The sequence below is a fragment of the Monodelphis domestica genome, chromosome 1 (assembly GCF_027887165.1).
Source record: "Monodelphis domestica isolate mMonDom1 chromosome 1, mMonDom1.pri, whole genome shotgun sequence".
NCBI lineage: Eukaryota > Metazoa > Chordata > Mammalia > Didelphimorphia > Didelphidae > Monodelphis > Monodelphis domestica.
This window is the reverse complement of record NC_077227.1, coordinates 223,151,622-223,174,315: the sequence shown is the minus strand read 5'-3', so window position 1 is coordinate 223,174,315 and position 22,694 is coordinate 223,151,622. Positions and strand designations below refer to the sequence as shown.

At 37.6% G+C, this 22,694-nt stretch overlaps 1 protein-coding gene across 5 annotated transcripts in view; it reads right to left on the bottom strand.

Annotated features, from left to right (window-relative positions):
• STXBP6 (syntaxin binding protein 6) overlaps window positions 1-22,694 on the bottom strand; it is a 382,595-nt gene that overhangs the window by 238,814 nt on the left and 121,087 nt on the right. For all 5 annotated transcript variants that reach the window (XM_007472541.3, XM_056810449.1, XM_007472542.3 and 2 more), the window contains exon 2: window positions 21,883-22,071. In XM_007472541.3, the coding sequence (XP_007472603.1) occupies window positions 21,883-22,036 (154 nt within the window). In that variant the 5' untranslated portion in view covers window positions 22,037-22,071. The remainder of the gene's footprint in view (window positions 1-21,882; window positions 22,072-22,694) is intronic.

Sequence of the window (22,694 nt, the reverse complement as noted above, 5' to 3'; positions counted from 1 at the left end):
TACTATCATATTCCATTGACTTTTCAGGAAGATATCATTTTTCGTTTTTTTGTATTTACCCATAACACCAGATAAAGTAATCCATACATACTATGGTATCCCACATATTATATATCAGAAATACATACACACAAAACACAAAGCAAAGGTGGGAATCCTCTTAGGAGTATAGTACCAAGCCATTGATCCCAAACGTAGTTTAGGAGTAGAGGTAGAAGCTCAAAAGTTTGGGAGGTAGAGGCTGAAAAGGCCCCTTTGCTCAAAAACATCTCCCCACATATTCCTTAAAGATTTATTTGGGCCAATAATTTACTTGTGTTTTCTGGATTCCTTTTTTAAAATATTCATTTCTCAATCCATCCAATCATTTGAGAGGAATTTAGGATTACATCCAAAGGTGGGGGGAAGCTGGATTGAGATCCAGGCCTAGAGATAGCAGGTCCTGGGTTCAAATCTGGCTTCAGACACTTCCCAGCTGTGTGACCCTGGGCAAGTCACTCAATCTTCATTGCCTAGCCCTTACCACTCTTCTGCCTTGGAGCCAATACACAGTATTGACTCCAAGACTGAAGGTAAGGGTTAAAAAAAAAAAGAATTACATTCAGAGAACTATAAAACTATAAAAGGAGGTTAGAGAAAGAGGAAAAGAACTCATGTGTTCCAAAATAATTATAGCAGTTCTCTTTGAGAAGGCAAAGATTGGGAAACTGAGGAGATGTCCATTAATTGGAGAATGGCTAAACAAATTGTGGTAATTATGATGGAATACTACTACACCTAATAAATAGTGAACAAACTGATTTTTTTAAAAACCTGGGAAGAATTATACAAGATAATGAAGAGTGAAACAAGTAGAACCAGGAGAACATTATACACAGCCACAGAACTAATGCTAGAAAAATAAATTGAAAGTGAACAGTAAAATAAAAGCATGAAAGACTTAATTTATATGAACATGTTGGCCTCCATGACGATATTCTACATTATGTATGGAGAGTGGAGAAGGGCTAAGATACTAGAAGACAAGATCTATTTTGCAGATAAGAAGAAAAGTAAGTTAAAGAGAAGGTTCACCTATGATTTTATTTGCATAATGTCTTCTTTTTCTTTATATTGAAAGGTTTTCTTTTGTTTGGATTTGTAAATATTTAGTATAATAAAAAAAGAATTCAATTTTCATTAAAAAAACAAAAAATGAAGTACTTATATGTCAAGGAAGGTTAAATCTAGTAATCATTTCTCATAACTGTGAATTACTTTATATATATATATTTTTTTTTTCTATCTGAGAAGAAACTCACTGAGTTAATACAAGTTTTGATCTGTGGGGCATGAGAATGGGTAAATAATACTTTGGGATATGCTTTGAAAAGGGTGAGATCTGAATGAAGAACTATAATGGGGGCTTTGAACATGAGGAGGAGAAGGATAAAAAGAATGAAGATTCCACTATAGAACAATGTAAGAACACTGGGCTATTGAACTAAGAGGGTTTTTAAAAGATGGGAGGGCAGCAAAAACAAGCAATAAGATAAAATCCACCGTATTACTGGCATGACAGGCTCAGGCAAAAGACTCCCCAGCACAGTGCCAGGCACCCCGTAAGCACTAAGTAAATGCTTGTTAGCGTCAATGGTCCATAATTAGACCACAGTTGGAAGAATGGTAATACACTAGATGCTGCAGTAAAAAGGCCAAAGCTTTGGAGAGAGAATTTGAAGCATGCAGATAATCATCTGCTCCTCATCCTTGCTTCCGGAGATAGTCATGAACTTTTGGCAGGGATCTCTCTTTCCTAAGTCCAGTTCAGTCAGATGGATTTTCATGATCTGAAGAAAACTCTGATAAGGATCCAGTCTAGCCTTTTGATCTCAATTTGTACCCAATTACTCCTCAGTGTGTTGGGTAGCTATGGGGCACAGTGGATGGAGAGTACCAGACTCTGGTCAGAAAAACTTGGTTCAAATTGGACTTACTAGCTAGGGGACCATGGGCATGTCACTTAAATTCTGTGGGTCTCAGTTTTTTCAGTTGTAAAATTGAAATTATATTATTATGAGTATCAAATTAACTGATTGTAAAAAGTCCACAGCACAGTAGTTGGCACAAAGCAAGCATCGTATAAAAGTAAGATTCTGTTATGATTATTGCAGAGTCCTGGACTTAGAATGAAAGTTACCTTAATCAGGAGGTAGTTAACTTGTTGTTTGACCCATACATGAGATAAAAAATTTATCCAAGTCAAGTTAACACATAAAATGACTTTAGAATACCATGTCTCAATTGTAGGAAGTGTATTATTATTGGAAAAAATAGAAAAACTTGGGAAGGGGGGAAGGAAGGGAAAATGAGGTCAAGATTTCTAGGTTCACACAGATCTCTCAGGTGAGTTTGGACATAAATTTGTTCCTAATTTTCTTGACTGCTAATAGGGTGTTTTGGGTTCTGTTTTATTTGTTTTAAAGAACATTCCTAAGGAATGATCTTTCACATAAGGGAACACAAAGGCTCAGATGTAAAAACCTGGCAATTGGTTTCTGCTAACTTCATTTCAGTTCCTCATCTATAAAATGAGGAGAGTTGGAAGAGATAAACACTGGGGATCCTTAAAGCTATAAATCTGTGTTCTTGTAAATTCTTCCCTAGTGACAGAACTGGGGGACACCAGAATCAAGAATTTACCCTTTGATTTGACCATTTCTTCAAAAAACAGATGATGATCACAGATCACAGACCCACCTATTAGCAAGCTTTTAATGAAACTGAAGAACATTCAAAAGCACAGAAAGAATCATTAAGTGCCTCACTTAATGACTCAAGATGATTTTAAGGAGGCCTATGATTGAGGCAAGCAGGAATACAGATAACCACACAGGAGATAAATGATTATAAGGTCGTAGAGAACAGGTCCTATATTTTTGGTTTATTTTCCCCTCAGTTCTCAGTATAGTGTCTATAATAACAGGTGATCAACAAATGTTTTTTGAATGAACAAATGGCTTACTGAAGGATGGAATCACTGAAAACCTGGTCAAAAAGAACATTAGAAAGAGCCAAAGCCCTGAAGTCACAAAGACCTGGATTTTGACACCTATTGTCTGCTTTTTTTTTTTTTTAACCCTTACTTTCTGTCTTAGAATCAATACTGTGTATTGGTTCCAAAGCAGAAGAGTGGTAAGGGCTAGGCAATGGAGGTTGAGTGACCTGCCCAGGGTCACACAGCTAGGAAGTGTCTGAGGCTAGATTTGAACCCAGGATCTCTCAACTCTAGGCCTGGCTCTCAATCCACTGGGCTACCCAGCTGCCCCTGAGGTCATCTTTGAACCCAGAACCTCCCCTTTCTGGCCCTGGTTCTCAATCCCCTGAACCACCTAGGTACCCCATCTCCCTGTTTTGCCCTGGATATGTGTATTCACTTGTTTCAGTCTTGTCTGATTCTTCTTGTCCCTATTTGGGTTGGGTTTTTTTGTTTGTTTGTTTTGGCAAAGATACTGAAGCAATTTGCCATTTCCTTCTCCAGCACATTTTACAGATGAAGAACAGAGGCAACCAGAGTTAAGTGACTTGCCCAAGGTCACACAGTTAGTAGGTATTTGGAGCCAGATTTGAACGATCTATTATGCCTCCTACCTACCCTTTATCCCAGATAAGTCATATGTATGTTATAAGTCATTATAAGTCACTTAAGCCTTCCAATGCCCCCAGGCATTTCCCTAAGGCTACCAAGTCACACAAGCAGCCCATTACTATTGACTGCAGTGCTTAAATGCCAAAGGAACTCTGTATCCCATAACTGAGCCAATAATAAAAATAATACCCATCTTGGATTGGCAAAAAGCCTGGTCTTTTAAGGACTGGAAAAAAGAGCATAAAAGTACCCTGTTATCCTAATGATTTTGCACATACATAAGATCCTTCCAGAATACAGTTTACACCACTAGAGGAAGCCTGCAAAGTATGTTGTCCTGTTCCATTGCACTAAATGTCACTTGCTCTAACTTTACAGATAAGACAAGTATCCAGTGAGTCAGCTGTTACCTCTGGTGGGCAGTGTGGTAGGAGAAAGGGAGCCAGATGGAGTTTCAGTTTTAAATGGAATGTTTTGGCTTTGGCCTGTGCTAAGAGTTTTCCCTTGTTTCCATCTGTTTTTTTTTTCCTTTTGGTACTGGCACACAAACACGTAAGAATGGAAAAGACAACTCATCCTACTGGCTAAAGCATTTGGCAAAGCTGTCTTGGCTCGTGGCATACAAATGAGAGCACAGATTTAGTGCACAGACTATTGTATGATTACTCTGAGTCACTTTTGAAAAAAAAGTAAGTTCTATTTCCCCAACACATGATGGGGCTTTGGAGGATACAATTATTTGGGGAAAAGAGTAGAAAGTTTCCCCTGAAAGACTTTTCCCTGGCTTACCAATCTCTTCCTTTCCAGTCATGTTCAGAGGAGGCCAATAAAAAAATCATTCACATCCTCCTTTACAAGAGGAGATTTTTAACCATCAAAATGGCTCTTAAGAGTTTTTCAAGGAGTTTGTTTTCCTTTTTCTCTTACACAATTAAATACAAATACACAAGCATCTTCCTGCCTCTTCAGCAGCCCTGTTCTCCATCAAATGGATAATACATATAAGTTTCCAAGAAACTTCCCAAGGACTGTAAATGGTCTTCCCCCCCACATTGTCATTTGTTACATTGTATAGTATAAACTTTCCAAGTCTAGTGTAATAGCACCCATTCCTGGGTGACCTTGAAATTCTGGGCTTTAAGTCTCAGCTTAAGCACTATTGTCTAGTTAGTCAATAAGCACTTATTAAATGCCTACTATGTACCAGGCTTTTAACCTTTGGGAAGATAGAAAGAGGCAAATGACAGTCCTTGCTCTCAAAGAACTCACAATCTAAAGGGAAGAATATGAATAAACAAGCCATATAGAGGATAAATAGGAAATAATTAAGAGAGAACAAAAACCTTGGAATTAAGTAGGGTTGGAAAATGTTTCCAGTAAAAGATCATATTTTAGATGGGTCTAAAAGGAAGCCACAGAAGGAGCACGTAAGATGGCTCAGTGGATGGGAGTCCTGGGTTCAAATGTGATCTCAGATACTTCCTAGCTGGGTCAATCTGGCAAATCACTTAACCCCAATTGCCTCACCTAACTTACTGCCTTGGAAGTGATATTTAGTATTGATTCTAAGATGGAAGGTAAGAGGGGAAGAGGGGGAGAGAGAAGAAGGGAGAAGGGAGAAGGGGGAAGGGGGAAGGGGGAAGGGGGAAGGGGGAAGGGGGGAAGGGGGAGAAGAAAGAAGAAAGAAGAAAGAAGAAGAAGTCATCAGGTGGCAGAAATGAGGAGGGAGAAAGAACATATTCATTCTATGAAGGAGGACCAAAGAAAATACCTAGAGATGAGAAAAGGAATTATTTGTTTATGGAACAATCAGGATGTCTGTGTTGTGAATCAAAGGGTACATGTCGGGGAGTGAGGTGAAAGAAGACTGGAAAAGTAGGAGGTAGCTTGGTAAGAAAGGGCTTTAAATGCCAAGTAGAGCACTTTGTATTTGCTCCTGGAGGTGATAGGGAGTCATTGAAGTTTATAGAGTAGGTGGGTAACATGGTAGGATGTGCGCTTTAGGAAAATCATTTTAGTGGCTGAAAAGAGTATGAACCAGTGGAGAGAAAGTTGAGGCGGGATGACTGACCAGCAGTCTTTTGCAGTAGTCTAGGATGGAGGTGATAAAGGCCAACAGCAGAGTGGTGGCAATATTAGAGGACAAGGGGGTGGTGGGGCATATTGAAGAAATTTTGCAAAAGTGAAATCAAAAGGTCTTGGGAATAGATTGGATATGGGGAATGAGGGAGAGCCCAGATTTGAGAATGACACCCAGATTTAGAACCTTAGAGCCTGGGAGGATAGTAACCCAGAAGGCAGGAGGTGGGGAGAGTTTGAAGAAGAGAGAATGAGTTCCATTTTGGACATAGGAAGGACTATTTTTGGACCACATGAAACCTTTCCTAATCTCCAGCAACAGCTAGTTCCTCCCCCTCAATATATGTGTTTTGTAAGATAACTATTTATGTTTGCATTTTTCTCTTTAGAATGGAAACTCCTTAGAGTCACATACAGTTTTGCTTTTGTCTTTGTGTATAGCCCAATTTTATTAAATTCTTGATTCAGCAAATTATTAATTGATCCAACAAATCACTAAACCTCTCTAGCTTTAATTTAATCTGTAAAGTAGAAATAATAATATATACAATACCTTTCTCACAGAGGTGGTGTCCAGCTCACATGAGAGTAGAGAGGTTAAGTGCTTTACAGAACCTCAAAGTGCTACATAAATGTTAACTCTTGTTATTATGCCCTCTTCTGTAAAGATTTCATTCTCTCCCTCCCTCCTGTGTTTCCTTCCTTCCTTCCTTCTCTTCTTTTCCTTCCTTCCTTCTCTTCTTTTCCTTCCTTCCTTCCTTCCTTCTCTTCTTTTCCTTCCTTCCTTCCTTCCTTCTCTTCTTTTCCTTCCTTCCTTCTCTTCTTTTCCTTCTCTTCTTTTCCTTCCTTCCTTCTCTTCTTTTCCTTCCTTCCTTCTCTTCTTTTCCTTCCTTCCTTCTCTTCTTTTCCTTCCTTCCTTCTCTTCTTTTCCTTCCTTCCTTCTCTTCTTTTCCTTCCTTCCTTCTCTTCTTTTCCTTCCTTCCTTCTCTTCTTTTCCTTCCTTCCTTCTCTTCTTTTCCTTCCTTCCTTCTCTTCTTTTCCTTCCTTCCTTCTCTTCTTTTCCTTCCTTCCTTCTCTTCTTTTCCTTCCTTCCTTCTCTTCTTTTCCTTCCTTCCTTCCTTCCTTCCTTTTAATGAATCTGTGGTTTCAACAACATATGGAGGCCCCAACTCATCTCACATCTATATTGTGTTTCAAAATTTGCAAAGTGCTTTCCTCATGAGAACTCTGAGGGAGGTAGTGTAAATTCTAAATAATTTTATAGATGAAGAAACTAAGGCTCAGAAATGAAGCAATTTCTTCTACTAGTGCATATGAGGCTATTCTTCTGCAGCTTTTAGCCTTAGAGCATTGCCTGGAGTTCTGAAAAGTTAAATGACCTACTTTGGGTCTCACAGCCAATAATGAAGGAAAGGAGACACCTGAACCCAGGCAGGACTTCCTGATTCAGGGGCCTACGGTCTACATACTAGTAATACATTTTTGTGTACAGATTTGGTGAAATCAATCATAAGAAGAAATGCCTCAATCTGCAAAAGACTATGTAAAATATTATCATTTTTAATTATTTTATTATCATTTTTCTGATTTTTTTTTACTACCAACACTAGGCAATGCGATGGACAGACATGTTTTCTGTCATCTAGTCATGTTTGACTCTTCAGGATCCCATACACCATAGTTATCTTTGGGGTTTTCTTGGCAAAGATGTTGAAGTGGTTTTCCATTTTCTTCTCCGGTGGATCCTTTTATAAAGCGATCCAGGGTTAAATGACTTGCCCAGGGACCCACAGCCAGGATGTGTCTAAGACCAAATTTGAACTCAGGTCTTCCTGACCTGATCTGGTGCCTTATCCACAGAGTCACCTACATGATTCCTAGGCAAACAGAGGTTAAGTGACTTGACCAAGGTCATACAGCTAGGCAGTCTCTTGGATGGCCATTCTATAACCCAAATCAAAAGACTGTAAAAAGTTGTAAACACTGTAAGAGGTAAGTTACAGACTTTAAGGAAAGTCTGTCTTTACCAAGGCTGTGTATGACACCTATGCCAAATATAGGATACCACTTTCCCAGTTTCATGTGGGTGTTTGAGAGATGGAACAACTATTTGGAGTTTGGTTGTACCTGATGCTCCTCCATGTAAATTGTCATTCACAAATGGCATTTGCCTGCCAACTCAGGGCTTCTCTCCACATTCTGGGGATTCCTCTAAGGAAAATCTCTTTCTTGATTTATAAGGCAACTCCATGTTTTATCTCACTCACTCACACACACACACACACACACACACACACACACACACACAAGTGTGTGTATGTTCAAATCTGTGGTTTGTGAAAATGAACCCTCAAATCTAAAACAGTTATTAAAAAACAAATGTATGGTAGAGGCAAGCAAGCCAGAAAGGAGGTATGGCTTTCTCTCTTCCAGGCTGTGGAAGATATATATCATACAGGCTTTAGACAAGGATTTAGCACACAACTTACATATAAAAAGTTTAACAATTCTGCAGAGGGCAACTTGGCCAAAACACAAGGGAACAATAAACACAACGTTGGGTAGATCCATCTCAAGTCTTGAGGGTGGTAACCCAAAACAATGCTTGGGTAAATCCAGGACTTGGGGAAATCTGAAATACCCTATATGTATCTCCAGCATTCCTAGAGAGTTAAATTTTGGGTGTAGACATTCACATAAGGATGTATTTAAATCATATCCAAGATTGCTTATTCCATCTCTGCTGGGGGTAAGAACAGAATAAAATACACAGACCTGCAATGTATCCAGGACACAAAGATGGCAGATAATCAATGGATGTCTCACAAATGAAATATGGGAGACATACTCTAGATCACTACTGGTTCATATCTATCAGTACAGGAGGGCTAGAGAGAAACCTGATCTTGTCAAACATAGTCTGCTATAGAAAGAAAATGTTCTTGGCCTGACTTAGAAAAATGTGATGGAGACATTTGATTTGCCAATCATCTTAAAGAAGCTGCTTTATCTTTTTCTCTTTCTCTTCATAGGATGGGATCACTTCACTCCCTGCCTTATCTCTAAGTGAATGAGATTATGAATTTCCTCCTCTAGCTGGATGAGACTTACATAATTTAACATTCAGAATTAATGCAAGTGTCCTCTGAAAAATAGGCATCTCCAGGTTTAAATTATGGGAAACTGAAAAAAGCACTGCACCCAATCATGCAGCAATATTATTTGTCTTTAATAGGAAAACTGCTTTAAAAATAGTCATTTAATGGCTTCATCAGCACACTGTCCTTTGTAAGTTGAGTAAACTAAAAATAATGTTGATTTCAACTTATTTCACTAATCCTCTATCTTTATGAGTCAGGAGGACAGATTGATATATTTTGTAGACTTTATTTATTTATTACTTTAAGCATTTTATTCAACCTCCAGGTATCCTATATTAATCTTTCCTATTTAACTCTTCTCTCTTTCCCTTTCTCTCTTCTCTCACTCCTTAATAATTAGGGGCTAGGGACTTAAAAGATGATTTAGTACAAGTTTATCATTAAGTAGATCAAAAAAGCCCACATTCCAAAGGAGCTAATTGAGTCTCAGAAAGGTTAAGACATGACCCAAGTACTCATAGGTAATAAAGTAAAAATCAGAATTCAAATTGGTGTTTGCCAACTCTAGACCCAGTGCTTCCTCCCCCACACTATCCCATCTGAAGATTGTCAACAAGGAATGTTACGATATAAACCGAAAACGTTAAATCCCCTAATTGTTAGGGCGTGTCATGATACATATTTATGTTACTCCATTTTCAAACTCCATTCACAAAGAAACTCAACAAGTGTTCTCTCAAAGTTCCAGGATAACAAATTGAAAGGCACTGTAGTCTGTCTAGTAGTAGAAACCAGTCTTGAAGCCAGAAAAACTTGCCTTCCAAGTCTAGCCTCTGACTACATAGCTGTGCATGGGCATGAGCAACTCTAGCCAATTTCATGTATAATGTTAGTTAAATGGTGCAAGAGATAGAGCACTCAGCCTAAAGTCAGGGGAACCTGAGTTCAAATCTTGCCTCTGATACTACCTGTGTGATTCTAGGCAAATCACTTAATCTCTGTCTTTCTCAAGGTCCTCATCTTAAGAAGCACTTGCTAGCTGTTGTGAAGATCAACTGTATTTTGCAAACCTTGAGGAGCTAAATAAATGATTAACTAATTAGAAGTTTTTCCAGTAACTCAAATTTTGAACATTTTGGCATGCTTTCATCAGGATATCTATTTCTTCACTGATATTCTTGTGTCCTAAAACTCAGATAACCCTTATTTGGAAATACAGAATATAGCTTTTCTCTTCAACTGGATCATTATTGGTGAAATATCATTGTCCTCACATGGCTAACAGCAAATGCCCTTAAGGCGCACAAATCCTATGGCACCAAGGTTTGTTAAAACTACAGGGTAACTTTTCTGTAACAATATATTATCTTTGGAATTGGGGAGACAGCTCCTACTTTATTACCTGAAGACACTGATAAAAGGTAGGATAAACTCAGTGGAGGCTATCATAAATTATATAAACATAATTTTTTAAAATTATATACATTATATACATATAAATATATAAATGTCATTATTGTTATTATCATTACTATAAGACCAGCATGACTACCAGATGCAACACACAGTATTATTCCCTATAGCTCTTCAGACACATATATAGCTTCACAGGGCACTCAAAAAAACCACTACTTTCTAAAAAAAAACCTTTTCTTATTTTTTAAGGATTTTTTTAAAACTTTGCCTTCCACTTTAGAATCAATACTGGGTATTGGTTCTAAGGCAGAAGATCAAAAGGGGCTAGGCAATAGGGGCTAAGTGAGGGAAGTGTCTGAGGCCACATTAGAACCCAGGAACTCCTATCTCTAGGCCTGGCTCTCCATCCATTGAGCCACCCAGCTGTCCTGATTTTTAAATTTTTTCCCATGGTTACATGATTCATATTGTCTCCCTCCCTTCTTCCTGCCTCTGTCCTGAAATTGACAAGCAATTTCACTGGATTATACTTGAATAATATTATTCAAACCCTATTTCCTTATTATTGATTTCTGTAATAGAGCAATCTTCTAAAAACCAAAACCCCAAATCATATACCCATATAAAAGAGTGATAAATCATTTGTTTTCTTCTGGATTTCTTTCTCATAAGTCCCTCAGAATTGTCCTTAAAAAAGCCACTACTTTTAAAAGTTCTTTCTTTTCCCAAAAAACTTCTCTCAATATGCTAATCCAAATGCTGCATTAATATTTCAGGGATAACTGTTTTTAAGGTTGATTGTGTTCTTTGTACTTGAAGAGGACCAAAATGGCATCACTACGTCAGGGTCAATGTACAGTGCGTCCAACTGTGTTTGATCGTATCAATATGAGGTTGGAAGATTCTACCACAGTTTGGGCAAAACCGTCCATATGAACATGACAGATGGACACATCTACATTCCCACATCTCATGTTTCTATTGAGCTACCACAAGTTTGCTTTGCTCACAGTGCTTTCTTTGATGCAGCACACCATGCAGGGTGACACTGTGCCAGTATATCCCATGTCTCATAATCCACTAATGCAAGTCACAATTCCTCCGAATCTTAAAAGATGTTTTTGGAAGAGTGGCTATGGCCTAAGGATTCATCACGCCAGAAACATGAACCCATCTGAGCTTAGGTTGGCTGGTTCTGAAACTGACAAATATGTAACCTGTCACCCGGCTGACCCTCAAAGAATTTCCATCTTGGTAGGACTCGTCAGAGCTTGACCTCTGCCAATATTGCCACTGAGAATCCACAGACTTGTCTGTGTTTTGATAAGTAAGATTTTAAACTTCTTAATTTAAAACTGATTTGATGTGGCATATGTTAATCTTTCCAACAAAACATACAGGAATAATTTAGTCAACACAAAGATAAACCTCTCCTTGAGAAAGAGCAAGAACAAGGGAAAGATCTTTATCTCCACTTAGGAAAATTAAAACATGAACTATAATCCTGCTTAACACATAATGATTTAAGACAATGAAGAAAAATGTTTTAAAAGCAGTTATACAGCATGCTCATGTATTCAGGATGGAATGTGTCAATCACAAAAAAAAAAATTTAGTGTTAAATTCCTAAAGAGCCTGTGGTTCATAATTCAAAAATAGTCACCTGGTTTTACATGAATTTGTCTTTGTCTTTCAACTATTGGGGGATTGGGGGTGGGTCAGGAGAGAAGTTGCTGCTTTTTCTTATAAAAGAATTAAAGACTGAAAATAAAAGATCAAATATCTTTGTCAAGTACATAGTAGGTCTTGAACTTAAATATCATCTTCAATTAAGCTTGGCAAACATTTAAGCCTCTACTGAACTACTGGGCACTAAACAGTATTAGAGGGAAAAGGTGTTTGTTATATAGCACCTCCTATGTGCCACACATTGTGCTGAGTGCTTTTTATAAATATTTGATATTCACAACAATCTTTCACCAGTGAAAGTGCTTTTACTTTGCTTATACCAGTGCTTTTACTACCCCCATTTCATAGATTAGGAACTGAAGCAAACAGGTAAGTGACTTGCCCAAAGTCACATAATTAGTTAGTGTCTGAGGTCAAGTTTGAACTCCAGCCTTCTTGGCTCTAGGCCTTGTGCTCTATTCACTGTACCACCATATGCCTCTAAGTGAGTTGGTGGAGGGCAGTAAGGGAGATGCAAAAGAATATCTGGTGCACAACCTTGAGGAACTTAAAATAGCTTAAAGATATACATGAAGGAACTACCAAGCAATACAAAAAATAATTTTAATACATTATGAAATTATATTCCTTCTACAGAGTTCAAAGGTGTTAGACACATTTCTCTCTCTCTCTCTCTCTCCCCCCCTTCTCTGTCTCTCTCTCTGTCTCTCTCTCTCTCTCTCTCTCTCTCTCCCTCCCTCCCTCTCTCTCTCTGTCTCTGTCTCCCCCCCCCCACCTCTCTCTCTCTCTCTCTCTCTCCCCCACTCCCACCCCCACAGTCTTTGTGCAGTTTTAAACTATTGAAGTTTGAAACTGAATGAAGACTTTTGGGATACCCTGCATTTATCTCACCATATTCCTAAAAAGTGAGAATGTTAGAAAAGTATTCACATTTTCCCAGTGAGAAAAACCAAAACAGAAGAATTCAGCGACTTAACCAGGATTACATAACAAGTTATTACCCACCAAACTAATGGCAATAAGGGAGAAAAAAGCATAGGAAGAAACAAGGTTCTGAAGTCTAATCACTAAAACACATGCCATATTCAGTATCTTCCATCAGCGAAAATCAGACTGCTTTCACTTTGGCAGTATCCATCATTTCTTCATGATAAAGCTAATCCCATCTTAACAGATTCTCTCAGTGACTTCTAGCTAAAAACAGATATTAATCCAATAGTTGCCAAGGTTAGTTTTCACTTTTAAAAAGTAGGACAAGTATTTCTGGACCATAGAAGCCAGTTACATCTTCCCAACAGAGTTCTAAAGGTACCCTGAGGGGCTTGGGATTTCTCTCTTTAATGTCCCCCTCACCTCCTACTGTTAGGTGCCAGGGACTAGTACCCCAGCTCTCTTTAACCATTTAAACATCACTTAGCATTTAGAAAGGGATGTTTATTTCAATGATATAGCAAGAAAAAAAAAGTACATTTTCTCCCAACATCTCAGGGGTACACTCTTCCCTATTGTGACTTGATTTCGGGGGAGAGTGGGCTCAGCCTTAGTTCAGAGTCTTAGCTCAGCATTGGTCTCATCAAGTTCACACTCAAATTTGACATCCCTGCCAGAAGAATCCTTGTCTTGGCTACTGCTGGGCTAGATGCCAGATGTCTCGCTCAGATGTTGCTCCTCATGGCACTGACGATGAACTGGCTGCAAAAATCCAGCCTGGATTCTTACCCTGCACTTCAGGAGGCTTATTCTCCTGACTTTACAAAACTCACTAGTTGGTGGCCTCCAGATTAACTTACTTCAAGAAAGAACCAATGGCATGGCTAAGGACTCATTTTCCTGGCGATGCCTGTCAGCCTCAGGGGGGGAGAAGTTCCAAGGTCTCTCCCCTTAGTGTGCTGCCTCTCACCAGATGCCTTTGACTGAAGAGTCAAACCAAAGCATTGCACTGGATAAAAGTGAATATCCTGAGGCAAAGTAGGAAGAGGCCTTTTGAAAGCATCTTAATTTGGCAGTTATTTCTACACAACAGCTAACCAAAGAGCCTACCATTCACTATGTGGTTAGCAGAAGGGAACCAGTTATAGAATGTTTATGTCTACTCTACAGTGTCTCCAAAGCATTTCCACTACATGTCATCATAACTCTCCTGGAAGAAGGCTGCTTAGCCTCTGCCACATGGGGATATGCCACCAGAGAGCACATCAGTGCTGTCACAAAACCAAGAAATTTTATTAAACAAATGCCAAACCAAGAGAAGAAAAAAGTAAACCAAAAGCAATGACAGATACCTAACACTGATCAGATAACTACTAAGTACAAAGAGAGGTTGGCTCAACAGTATAAATTTAGAGCCATGCACATAATAGTTGCTTAGGTCTAGATTATATCTGCTTTGGTAATCTCATTGAACCCCTAGGGTTCAATATTCACCTCTTTAAATATCTAAACTATCTCTATTCTTTCTCTTGAATCTTGCATCTCCAGTTGTCCATTAGATGGCTCTCTATGGATGTCACCTAAGCATAATAAATTCAACACATATCAAAATAAACTTTTTAACTTTCCCCCATTAAACTTTCCCTCTCCACCAAATGTCTCTTTTTCTGTTATAATCTTTTAACTCATCCAAGTTTACAAGCTTACCTTAATCCTTAATTCTTCTTCGTCTTCTCAAATGCAACCAGTTAGCAAGTCTTAGGATACTATTTCTACATTTATCCATCTGCATCTATTTGCTTCTCTTTACTTACATAACCTCAATTCATCTTACCTCTTGAAAGCTACTCCTTGAAATCTCCCTCTTATTAGTTTCTACTTTTTCCAATTAATCCTCCACAAAGCTGTCAAAAATAAATAAATAAAACCCTTTCTAGTCAAAAGCTCTGTTAAAAAATCTTCAAGGACTCATTATTTCTGATACAATAAAATACAAATTCCCCAGATGAGCATTTAATGCCCTTTAGAACATGACTACATTTCCAGACATTTCCCATTATTCCCAGGGTAAGCCATCTAATTTCTCTGGGCTTTAGCTTCCTCATCTATAATGATGGAAAGTATCTTCCTGCTCTAAATTGATGATCCTAGGTTCCCTTCCTGAATTCTACATTCCAGTCAACTGGCCTACTTGCTGTGGCCCAAAATTCTCTCTCTAGCCTATGTACTTTTTAAGATGTTCCCTATGCCTGAATGGTAATCTCATTGGCTCCTATGGATTTAATTACCATTCTATGCAGATGATTCTCAAATCTACCTATCTTGTACTAATCTCTCAGCAAACTTTTCAATCTTCTATCTCCAACTGTGTTTCAGAAATCTTCAACTAGACATCCAGTAGACATTATTAAATTCAGTATGTACAAAACAAAACTCATTATCTTTCCCTCTAAACCGTCTGCTATGCTAACTTTCATATTACTGTAGAGGTCAAAATCATCCTCCCAGGTCCTTAGGCTAGATATCAGTTGGAATTCTTCATTATCTCTCCCTCCCCCATTTTTAAGCTGTTGCTAAAGCTTAATGATTACACTTCTGCAACTTCTTTCAAATATTCCCCTTCTCTACTCTTGACACTGCCACCACTCTAGTGCAGGACCTCATCATCACATGCCTTGATTATTGCAATAACCTGCTAGTGGGTCTGCCTGTCTCAAGTCTCTTCCCATACCAATCCAGTCTCCATTCAGCCACTAAAAGGATTTTCTTAAAAAGCATAGATCTGATCTTACCTTACTCAGTAAACCTCTTAACTCAATAAACTCCAACAGCTTCCTATTACCTCCAGAATCAAATACAAAATGTTCAGTTTAACATCTAAAACCCTTCCTCACCTACCTGCTTCTACCTTTCTATCTTCTTACACCTTAGCCCCAGGCATGTACCCTTCCATCCAGTGACACTGGCTTCCTGACTGTTCCATGAACAAGACAATCCATTTCTCTCCTCGAGGCAGTAATCTCTCTGGCGGTCTCCAGTTCTTAGAATGCTTTCCCTTCTCCACTGCAAATACTAAAGTTCCTGATTCTTTTGAACCTCACTAAAATCCTGCCTTTCACAGGAATCTTTCTATAACCCCTCTTAATTCCTTTAAAAAGGAATTTAAATGTAATTAATAAAATTAATTAATTAAATATAGTTTAATAAATTTAATTAATAAAATTTAATTTTAATTTAAAAGGGTCTTCCCTTTGTTAATCATTTTCTATCCATCCTGTTCATAGTTTCCTTCGGTAAAGAGACACAGATATAGATAGACAGAAGGACGGATAGACAGACAGACAGATATTACCATGGAGGCAACCAATGCCACAAGTGTGTGAGCCTCACAACTTTGTTTCCAAACTTTGGGGAGTTAACATTGTTTAAGCTTGCCTTGGTAAGATCCTCACTGGGTTTTTAAAATTAATTTAAAGAATAAACATGGCCAATTCTGTCTTTATTTTATGATCTCTGTACCCAAGAGGGCTATATGGGTTTAAAATATAAAATTATTAGAGTATGTGTAAGTATTGTAAAGTGCATATACACAGATTGTATGTATGTTATAATTATTTGCTAATTTAATAAATCTAATGCATATATCTCAAAAAATAGATGTGTATGTGTATATATATATATATATTTGAGAGAGAGAGAGACAGAGAGACAGAGAGACAGAGAGACAGAGAGACAGAGAGACAGAGAGACAGAGAGACAGAGAGACAGAGAGACAGAGAGACAGAGAGACAGAGAGACAGAGAGACGGATTCAAATATGGATATTTGCATGTTGTCTCCCCCATTATAAGCTCCTTTTTGGGCAAGGACTGTCTTTTGTCTTTTTTTGATTCCCTAATGCTTAGCACAATGCCTGGCATATAATAAGCATTTAATAACTGCTTATTGATTGATTGATTAATTGACTTCAATTTAGTTTAGACTAAACCTCTGAATATGAAACCTCTGAAAACAGTTCATTTTTCCTTTTTATGACGAGAAAACTGAGGCCCAGAGAGGATAACTGATTTGCCCAAGACCACACACACACACACACACACACACACACACACACACACACACACACACACACCACTCTGTTTAAAGACTTTTAATGACTTCCATAGGCAACTATCATGGTCATAACAGAATCTTTTTTTATTCCTTAGTATAGGAATTCTACTAGGTTATGGGTCAAAAACCACAAAGAATGAAGCAACTTAAATTAAAAAAAAAAACTCAAAATAGCACATTTATCTGTGGTAACAAGTATATATTCCAAACATTTTTATAGAATGTGTGTACTTTAATACTCTCTCTGTAGAGTTAATCAAAAATCTTTTTAGATCACTCCCCTAAAGTCAGTTAAAAAAAAATTTACTGAATTTGGAGAGGATTTTTAATTCAACCTCTCTGGTTTCTTCATTTTGTAAAATTTCTTCATTTGTAAAATACAGAGGTTCAATTAAAGTTGCTTCAAGCTTTAAACTGTATAACCATATAATTCCATGGGTTCAAAATAAAATGATGATTCTTAATCAACCCCATCAGAGATAAGCTAGTCACCTTCACCATCATAGTATCATTTCAGATCATACTTTGCTTGAAATTTATCCCAGACAACATTAGTCTGATTCAAAGGATTGGAGTGGGAAGGTGGACATAAATGAGGGAAACTTGTATTTAAAAAGAAAAAAGGTGGAAACCCCCATACAATCAGAATAAAAGAACACAAAATTCTCCCTGGTCCCTTAAATAAAACTACACTCCTGCTATCTTCCCTTCTGGGATGGAAAAACAATACCAGACAGAAGAAGAAGGAGACTGAATTAGGGTTTGGCAAACATCATCTTGGATGAGGCTGACATGTCTTTGAGCAGCCAGTGGGCCCCACAAAGTGCTACCCCTTCCTTGGTTGAACTCAAAGTGTGAAACTAATGCAAACTATGAATGATGCTTCCTTATTCTTCCCTCTCAATTAAAAAAATAAATCAGAATCGGAAAGCCTTGGGTGTCAATCTCACCCAGCTCCCCATCCACCCCTTCAGTTAGGCTATCTACCTAAATGTCAGATCTATTTCAACAATCCATCCTTATACAACTTAAAACAGTCGAATGGCAAGAGTTGTTCAGAACAAAGGATTTTCTTTAATCAGAAGGCAGTAGAAAAGCAAAGCTCAAAGTTTCAGACTTTAAGCTTGAAGCTGATAGGCATTTGTAGAAGATGCCTCAATCCCCAACAACCCAGCTTTTCTTTTTCCCAGGTCATTATCCTCGACTGCAGGGGAAATGGTTATGCTATCTCACAGAATTCTGTCAGAATCTCCCTATCACTCCTGCAGATGAGAAGACAGAAATAGGTAATGAATAGCCAAAATCTAAGCAAAACTGCTCTGTTACATATGCCACGTGAAGAGCACTTAGCTTTTCAAAAAAAGGATCATCTTTTCCCTGACCAATTCTCCCTCCTAAAAAATATGGACAATACAAAATAGAACATGGTCAAAATGATCAGCCATAGGAAACTTATTCCAAGGGCCAGTATTGGCAAAATACCATAGCCTCAGATTCCACTCAATAGCAAATCAAAGTATTCTTCAACTTAATGAAATTTTCTCATCGGTACAGGGAACCCCTAAAAAAAGAAAATATAGACATTTGCAAGGCCCTATTCCCACTAATTATAAGATCTTATGAGATTGTTCCCAGAAAAGCACTGTATGTTGTCTCTTTTAAATAAGGTTTTTAACTAATTTCTTTTAGTTTTACATCACTTAAATTTCATCCTATATCTTTCCTCATGCTATCTCCTGAGACAGCTAGCCCATATAACATAGAATTTATTTCTTTTATTTTAAAGAGGACAAGAAAAAAAATCATATTCCATCTATATTTTTAAAAATCTGAAAATATATGCAATGTTTCACATCTGCCGAGCCCTCCACTTTTGCAAATAAGTCTGGTGGGCAGTGGGAGGAAGTGATTTCTCCTATTTCTCCCCTGGGACCCTATCTGTACTTTATAATTTTGCAACTTTTTTTAAAGATAGCTTTCAGGTAATGCTTCTTTCCATTTTCAATGTTGTTATTATATATATTGTTTTCTTGGTTCTACTTACATCAATTTCTGTCAGTTCATTTAAGCTTTTCCATGCTTCTCTGTACTCATATTTTTCATTTTTTTTACAGCACAGTAATATTCCAGTAAATTGGTATATCATCATTTGTTTAGCCATTCCCTGATTAATTGGTATTCACTTTGTTTCCAGTTCTTTGCTAACATAATTGCTTTAAATACACTGGTATATATGGAAACTCTCTTTTTTTTTTTAATCAATGAGCAACTTAAGGTATATGCCGAGATATCTTCTGTTATTTAAACCCCAATTTTTTTTTTGAAGGAGGAAGTAGGAAAGTATGACAGGTGATAAGTCCTAAACCTCTGATTTCATTGAGAGAATAGAAAGCCACTCTTCTACTACAGATCAGAGACAACTCTGTATCTTATGGTATTACAGTTACCAGAGACACTTGGAAAACAAGTGACTTGCCCCCGACAATAAAAAAGCAAAAGCAAGACTTGAACCCAGATCTTCTCATTTTCAAAGGCCAGCTCTCTAATCATGCTATTTAGCCATCTATGGATTTACCTTATTAATATTCATATGTACCTTAATCACATAATAAATTAGTAGTCCTATCTCAATGTTCTGGGTATTCTGATTCCTTGTCTATAAGATAGCAGTGGCTCCTTACTGGCTTTAAATGAGAATGAAACTGCAAAGTATTGTGCAAATAAGTATTATTTTCTAATATTTGAAAGGAAGGCATGTATGGTCTGAAATCATTCAGCAATATCTCTCATTTTTATTTTCTAAAACAAAAACTTAAAAACCCTTAAAAAATAACAGTCCTTGAAGGGGGCTATATTTTTAAGGCAGTGCAATCTAGCTAAAGAACAGCTAATTTAGAATAAGATAACTTCATATCAAATTATGACTGTGAAACTCACTACCTGTGTGGCCTTGGACAAGTGATAGAATCAAAGAATGTGAAACCTGGAAGAAGTCTCAAAAGTTATCTAGACTAACTGAGAACGATATACAAAGCTCATTCTAGTGCTTTTATTTTTTCCTTGGCATTGTCGTACATCAATTTCTCTTGTGGTTTTTTAGTCTTGGTGAACCCCTTGGACCATCAATAGTCAAGACTATTGGGCTTTCTTAGCAAGGATAGTTGAGTGGTTTGTGATTTCTTTCTCTAGAGGATTAAGATGAATAAAGGTTATGCTATTTGTCCAGTCATACAATTAGTAAGTGTCAGAGGACAGATTTGAACTTGAGGGTTCCTAAGTCTGGCTAAGCACTATATTCCCTGAGCCATCCAGTTTCCCATCTTCTATCCTCTACTATTCTTCCCTTACCAAAATAAACCACTTCCCAATTTGAGACTTCAGTTTCCTCATCTGTAAAGGGAGCAGCGTTAATTTAGAAGATTTCTAGGGTTCCACTAAATCCCCTTTTGTGGAAGGAGCAATATCTCCTACATAGCTAGACAATGATGCAGCTTCCCATTACCTAGTACATTACTATGTACCAGGGAGTGAGCCACTCCTCTCCCAGCTTTCTGATTGGCAGTCCAGTAAAGCCAACAAAGAAAGAAGGAAAGTATTCCCACCTGAATCGATGCTGTAACCTTGCTGATTATCCTTTCTCAGCTATTGCCAAGAAAACGACTTTATCTTACTTTTAGATGCTTTACCTGGTTCCTCATTTTGTTCCAATCTCAAACCTAAACTATCAGACTGGCCTGAGTCTGACCAAGCTTAAAACACTTTTTTTTAATTAATATATAGTCATACTTGTGCAATTATGTTTCCTCTAGGAAACATAAATGGGGGAGTGGGGGAGAGCACCACCTCCTTGAGATATTCCTATTAAATTTTATGTCTAATATGTTGATCAAAAGGTGGAAAAAAATAAAGGTTCAAAACAGAAAAAGGAAAGAAATCACTCACAATGCATAACAGAAAGAATTGGAAATTAGTTACTTTTTAAAGGTATAGCCAGGGGGCAGCTGGGTGCCTCAGTGGATTGAGAGCCAGGCCCAGAGTCCGGACATCCTGGGCTCAAAAATAACTGTGTAACACTGAACAAGTCACTTAACCCCCATTGCCTAGCCCTTACCGATTTTCTGCCTTGGAACCAATACACAATATTGATTCCAAGATGGAAGGTAAGGGTTAAAAAAAAAAAGAGGTATAATATAGCCAATTTATCTCCCAATATGTCCAAAGCAACAGTCTCAGATATGTTGTTTCCATATGCCCCACAGGTCAGATAAGAAATTCTTATATGGAAAATCTCATTCTAATTTATATTAAAAAAATGAGTTATGAGTCTAGAGTAAATCCAGAATCTATCCTTCATGGTACCAATCAGAAAAAAGAAAACAAAGCTTGAAGGGAACTTAATAAAAAGAGATGTATCAGCCTGACAAGTCAACTGCTATGAAACAAAGAAATGAGCTGGGAGCCTTGTCAACATTCTCCCATTCCAAAAGGTGCCAGGATTCATCTTGTGATATAACCCATCACTACTTATCTGTACCAGTTAATCAAATGAAATTTGCTGCTTATCATGCCACCAACAATGAACCCTCTACCCAGATAACCAGAAATAATTATAAAGTAAAAAAACAAAGGCTAGTAGTAAAATCTTCATTATCTGAGGTACTGAACAAAAGCTACTCCATGAACATATTAATCCCCAAACTTCCTAAAAAACCCTTAGCCCAATTTTCTAAATAAAATTTCACCTCTTCCCATGGTTTATACCATTGCCACATAGGAGAAAGACCAAACAAAGGCATAGGAGCAGGAAATTAGGGAGACAAAGGACATGAATTATATAAAGATTGGACAATTAGGCTCTGCAATAACTGGGAATTAACCATTTTAAAAGTGTAAAGTTATTTAAGTTAGGATCTTTTTTTCTCCTTACCTGATAGGCAGATGTAGGTTAGATATTCACCCTGACCCCCAGTTGCCAGGAAAGGAATCTTTTTCTTTGTCCTCCTCTTGACTTGGACAGCTCCCAGCATTCGCTCATCAAGGGGTGCAAAAATTTCTTTGCTGATTGTAGATTTGGCACTCATTGTAGATCAGAGATGGAAGGTGCCCAGTAATTTCTCTAAAGCAAAATCCATAAAGAGCATAGGTATTACTATAAGAAACCCCTATAAGGAAACTGTAAGATACCGCAGTTCTATGTAGTACTTAAATTAATAGTCTATGAATAAGTAAAATAAGTAGCAGGTTGATTTTATCATAAAATAAGTTTCAATTTCCAGGTTAAATCCATTATCTATAATTAATTATGTCTTCATTAAAAGGGCATTTCCTGGGGCAGCTAGGTGGCTCAGTGGATAGAAAGCCAGACCTGGAAATGAGAAGTTCTGGGTTAAAATCTGACCTCAGCCATTTCCTAGCTGTGTGACTAAAGGTAAATCATTAACCTCAAATGCTTGACCCTTACCACTCTTCTGTCTTGGAACCAACACACAGTTTTGATTCTAAGATGGAAAGTAAGAGTTTAAAAAAAGTGGGGCATGGTCTTTAACTTAATTATGACCATAAAAAATTAGGTCTTTCTTCCCCAATACCTTTGTTGGGAGAAATTAACTACTCCACCTGGCTTCATAGTTCCTTCATATATCCCCTCTGATCACTCCTCAATCTGAGAACCATTGAATCATAGATCTATAGCTTAAAAGGACTTATAAGGCAGCTAGTTCTGCATCTTAATTTTGCAGA